This window comes from Diadema antillarum, unplaced genomic scaffold (assembly GCF_040938485.1).
Source record: "Diadema antillarum isolate AM-2024a unplaced genomic scaffold, OU_Dant_1.0 scf00000120, whole genome shotgun sequence".
In the NCBI taxonomy this organism is placed as follows: Eukaryota; Metazoa; Echinodermata; class Echinoidea; order Diadematoida; family Diadematidae; genus Diadema; species Diadema antillarum.
The window spans coordinates 2,095,916-2,101,898 of NW_027271009.1; the positions used below are offsets into that span (position 1 = coordinate 2,095,916).

Consider the following 5,983-nt stretch of genomic DNA (forward strand, 5'->3'; position numbering starts at 1 on the left):
ATCACATTAGTGGTTGCTTCTGTCAATCACCATGTCATTTGCATGAAATTTGGACACACAGCAATTTACACAGTAATGTGAGTTCACTGCAAACTTCACCTGAAAGAATATGAATCACACTGCCATGTCAGTTTCACTGAATCAAGCAACCCATCTTTTGGAATGAAGTTAAGATGCACACATGTATACTACATGAAAAATGAAATGAACCTCTCTACATGCCAAGGCTTGGCTTTTAACTGCAATATCATGAGTAAATAAAAGTGTATAAACTCAAATGCCATCACATAGGCTCTAATATAATTCAGTTTAACATTGAGTATACCCGAAGACAATGTAAATGAATTAAATATGAAAAATAATGCCTCTTGTGCCAAGGCACACACATAAAAGAAACATCTCTTGCTCAGACAAGTGGTACCAATGGCATTAGGCAGTTCTCTGGGAAGTACATGTACACATATGTGTGTGTGTATGCCAAAACCTTTTATCAGAGTTACACTCGGATTGATGCAGATCATGGATTCATTATGATGGTAAAAGATAACATCCTTCAAGTGATCTGCGGCATACTCTTGCCTGTCCCAGAATCATTGGTGCATTGCATAGCTCCATCTCGCCCGCGCCCAACACCAGATACACTTCGCACAAGAATCCAATAGACATTCAGCCACACACAGAAAAAGATTGGGTTGGTATTGTTCTTCAAAACAACCATAGCTTTCAATCACGCACGAGGCACTGAATCAACACTCAGACACATCTTTTAGTTATACTCCACATGCATGGCTACTGGGAGATTTGTGTACAGAATGAGTGACATCAAATAGCAATTTTGCCTTCTTCTTGCCCTCTTCGAGTGCGATTCTCATGCTCTCAGGAATAGTGCACGTATCTATCATTTACTTTCCTCGCATTATAAGCATCAACATTATGACTCTTATGAGAGTTACACAGGATGTTGTAGCTGTTCTGCTGACTAAGACAACGGAGTCCATGTAAACCAAGGTCACTGCGTCATTCAACTGCTTTCTCCAGCCTAGCTGGCGGTGCCTTTCCAACGTTCGTAAACAGGCTTTTCAGGACGGTCAGTTCCTTTGTCAGCATCTCGACCCGTTTCTTCAGGTTCCCATTTTCCTCCTGCAGCTCACCAACTTTGCTTTGCAGCTCTTTGTTTTTCTCCTTGGTCTTCAAGCGACTCTTTCGCACAGCAATATTGTTTCTTTGCCTCTTTTCCATGTACTCGTTGGAGTTCTTATCAAGCACTGGTCGCTTTCGCTTGCTGGAGCTGGTGGTAGAGATGGTGGTGGAGCTTGCTGAGGCAGGTGCGGGGCTGTTTTGCCTGCTCGTATCTGCCGACGTCGGCATGCCCGGACTAGAGGCCACGCTCAGGCTTAAGGCATTCACTTCATGGGGAAAGTCCTCCTGTGTGAAGACGGGCACGACAGCGGACGAGTCGTGATGATCAGCACTCCCCACATGGGCCTGCGTCGTAAGCGGCATGATCACCGTCGTCGGCTGGTGAATGTTCTCGATGTGCATCGGCGTACCAGAACGACGTGTCGACAGCTCAGTGAGAGTGGGCGCCCCGGCGTCGGCAGCTTCGTTCATCAAGCTCTGGTGGCAACGCTGAGACTCGAACGGCTCTAACTGCACCTGATGTGCGGTATCACCACTGAAATTTGTCGTTCTTTGGATGTTAGCAACAGGCTGTTGAAGATACACTTGAAGATCAACAGAATCCTCACAGTTCAGAAAATCACCAAGTTCAAGATGTGGCTCTTCAATATCGAATTGTTCTTGTTTGATAGCAAACTGCTTGTCACATTCAAACTCGTAGAAGTTAGCACTTGCAGGCGAATCCATGACGTCTATGGCTGTGTCTGAGGCACATTGTGACTGAACATAAGAGTAAGAGTCCATTAGATATCGTTCTTTCTCATATCAAGATGTTGAAAGAAATGAGGCTGGTTGGCGAATAGTCACGGCGTATTTATACAAATGACACGGCAAGTCCAGTCAAGTCTGAATTCACAACATACAGGTAAGAATGTCACACGTTGCTCGTTCGATCGGTCAGCTCTATTGTATACGGGATAACTTGTAACCTGTGTGAACAGCACGTATTATATACGTACTCATCGCAATACACCGTTACAACATTCATCCGCGGGAATTCCCTCTCACGGCATGATGTTTTACCCCAGCATAATGCGAATTACTTTGATAATCTAAAACGCTTGTTCAAACTGATATGAAAATTTATATTTATATATTTCACTGTAATATCGTATCAAATCGATAATAAGGAAATTTCTACTGCCGTAATGGGAACTATATTTTTGTTACCCTCCAGGCACTACGACTGAAGTAAATTTGTAGTTCGTCCTCGCATTACTAATATTAGCATGACGTTATATGCAAGGAGTATGATTGGTTGCCTTTCCCACATTGCATGACGTAGAAGCTGTGCTGCTAAATATAGAGTGATGTATTGCGCAATGTCATGAAACGTGTTCCACGCGTTTCGACCGGTATTGCGCAACACTTCGTGCGATCGCATCAGAATTTCGAATTTTCCAGAACCAGGGTATAAACAGTGAGACACGTAAACTATTTTCAAACGTTTTCTGAGTTTGGACTCGCAGGCTTTCTTGCTTATTATTAAACCCAGGGTCACGTTTCATCATTTTCTAAATGATTAGGTCCACCACTGTTGGAACTTCACAAACAAAGTGGATGATATCGTACAGATAGTGAACTATTGCCTGCACAGCATGAATAGGCGCCTGCAGAAGCCAAGCTCCTGTATGTATACGGAATATTCAGCACCTGGATATAAACCAGGGCCCTGTTTGTCATGATTTTGTTTTTCTTTTTATACCGTTGACTTCACGAGTCATTGATTGTCAGTGATTCACTCGACTAAGACAGATATCCAGATGACACGTATAGTGTTTCTCTTTGTCATTTATCACTATCAGAAGCACAACAATCTGGAAAAAGACAAGACATGCAGAGAAAATCAGAGAAAGGCAGTTAAATGCGTCATGCATAACTGTATTTTTATGAATTGAATAGGGCTTATAGCTCTACCGGAGTCGGGCTCGTGAGAGGCATCCCATATGAGAACTGAGTCGTAGCAACGTTTGATAACAGTGACATGGTTGTCATGAAACTTGTGAGTACCTGTGGAAAGTAAGGAAAAAGACAAGACATATGAACAACAATAACAACAACAAATAAATGAGTTATATATTTCGTGTTGGACTTTGCTTTCACGGATATGATAACTGAACAGAAGACGGCCCTTACGAACGGAAGTTAGCTGTAATAAAACTGCTCTCTTTTCTCTCTCCCCTCTCTCACTCATACTCTGAGTCTGTCTTCTAAAACTGTTTGAATTACTACATTAAAAACAATACAGTACCCATATACATATAAATATATATTAAAGTCTGAAACGATAGTGTGCTGGTTTCTGTCTAAAATAAAACTTTTCATTATCTTCATATACTCGTGATTTCACCCTCACGGACCAAGAAGAAATCTTTACGTGAGGACCCCATTTACCGGATATCAAATTTACGTTATCGAATTCGACCTCCCACCTTCCTCTTCGGTAGTTTTGTTTCTAGTTGAATCATTGTTCTTCACTTTTGAAGGAGAACGAAAAAAAGGGAGAAAGAACAGGAATTGCATGGAGGGAAAGATGTACCACCGAAACAAAGGCTTAACATAATTGAAAACATAACAAGCAAGTCAAAGCAAAACGAACCCACGCGCAATTAATGAAGATGATAAACAAGAACGAATGATACTCCGAAAGAAAAAGAAATCCGGTTTTCAGTCTGTTACACACACACACGCACACACACAGATTATAGACAGATGCAAACACACTGAGGATTATTGATGTATAGAGGCTCATGTGGAAAAACATGTTGATTACGTCATCAGGATGATCGTTAAACAGCCATCGTCTGTCAGAGCGATGACGTGAACGAGAAAAATCCATTTATAGGAAGAACTTTCAGTGCATGAAACTCCAATATGAGAAATAACAGTATAACATGTATTCATATAAATACAAGCGTAAAATCCCATAAGATAGATCACCTGCCTGATCCTGTATGAATGCATCTCTAAACAGGAAGGACAACTTGTTTGATTGTGTGTTGTGTTTGTTTGTTTGTTTGTTTAAATGAATAAGAAATAGATAAATGTTGTTGTTCTTTTGTGGTGGTGGCCCTGATGATAGAAATTTTGTTTTTTCTTTGCTATACCAGGCTATCCAAATGACAATCCATCCCATGCATGTTCAAAATCATTTAGGAGGTAAAGTCAGGTGTTACAAAAAGTAAAGCACCGCAGCTTTCATTAAAACCTGACCAAAAAAAAAAAGAAGAAGAAGACACAGTAACATTGGTCGCAACTACTATGCGAAATAACACTGTTAAATGCATGCCATGTCCCTGCACTGTAGTCACTCATTTTTCGTTCAGATTAAAAGAAACCAAAGACCCAAATACTGAGTATGATATAAGTGGATTGAATGAAAGCAGCGATACACCGTTATTAAGAGTACATCAGTGAAAGTTTAAGGCAAATCGGACAATCGATTCAAAAAATATGAATTGTAAAAGTTTCGGTGCCGTTATCGCATTTTAAGGAGACTATAATGCATGACGCAGTATGATGATAAGGAAAATCAACATAGAAATGTCTACTTTTCTAGCTTCATGAAAGAGCGCTTGATTTATTAATGGTATACCTCTTTCAGATTGAGAGAGCAGGCGAATATCATGAACATTTGCCAGTAATAAATTGATGGAATGTGCACTTACCAAAACCAAAAAAAAAAAAAAAAAAGAATTCTCTTCACATTTTCTGTGATCATACGAACTTAATATCACTTTATAATGATTTTCCTCAAACTTTCACTAATGCGTTTTAGTGATATTGCTGCTCTCACTCAATTTCAGGCTTTGGTTTTTAAGCGAAATCACGCATTTTTCATGCGGTATATAAACTCATTGTTTAGAGTGTTAAGAAACCATGCGATGATAACCGTCAAGATGTAACAGGATTTAGTTGCTTGCTTTTTTATAGAAGAATGTTTTATGCACAGATTGTGGTTAGAACCAGTTTTGGAGTCATGACACCATCGAATAAGCAAGGGTGAATATGACCGTAATCACTTTTTTCCTTCTAAAAGCATAATGATACATGTTGGCCTATATACTCGTGAATGACCATATTATACCTATATATCCGTTATCTCTTCTGATGTCGACGAAAAATTTCGTTCATTAGGCCTACCTCCACCAATGAGGTTATGTTTTTGCTGGCCTTGACTTGTTTGTCTGATTGTCTGTTAACGGAATAATTCTAAATTATGAAGTTATGAACAGACTTCAATGATTTTATTTTTTGTAAGGAGAAGTTGATAATGTCACAAGGGCCATACGGATGATGATGATGATGGTGACTCTGTTTTGTTTGTATAATGATCGAGATAGCAGTGTTGATCCTTTTATATATAGTTTTATTCAGTCACGGTCAAAATACTTGTAGGCCTACGTGAAAACAGCTGAAAATGTGCTTTTAAGCATGAGAGAGTATAAGAATTGAGAATTTGTTTTGCTTTTATTTAATAGAGTATAAGGGTCTGCTGCACATCCACCAGGAAATGCCTTTCCATGCACTCGTATGAAATATGTGTTATAATGTATGTCAGGACACACAGGTTTCAGTTGCCTTTGAGGTTTTATTGTGATGGGGGTTTTGGAAGGGGGAGGGGGGGGGGAATGGGGTAGGGTAGTAAGAGGGAGAATGGACGGGGGTATAGGGTGGTCGGGGGGGGGTTGCGTGTGTGTGTTTTTTTTGTTTTGTTTTGTTTTTTAACAATAAACTTCGATCAATGGATATTGATATTTTCAGTTGGATTGAATGAATGTTTAAAAGATATTATTTTTGGGGT

The 5,983-nt window shown here is 39.8% G+C and overlaps 1 protein-coding gene across 1 annotated transcript; it reads right to left on the reverse strand.

The window, feature by feature from the left end:
* Window positions 1–557: 557 nt before the first annotated feature.
* LOC139720057 (uncharacterized) lies at window positions 558–2,087 on the reverse strand. Its single transcript, XM_071631430.1, has one exon. The coding sequence runs from the start codon at window positions 1,921–1,923 to the stop codon at window positions 1,018–1,020; it is 906 nt and encodes a 301-aa protein (XP_071487531.1). The 5' UTR covers window positions 1,924–2,087; the 3' UTR covers window positions 558–1,017.
* Between the last annotated feature and the right edge of the window lie 3,896 nt (window positions 2,088–5,983).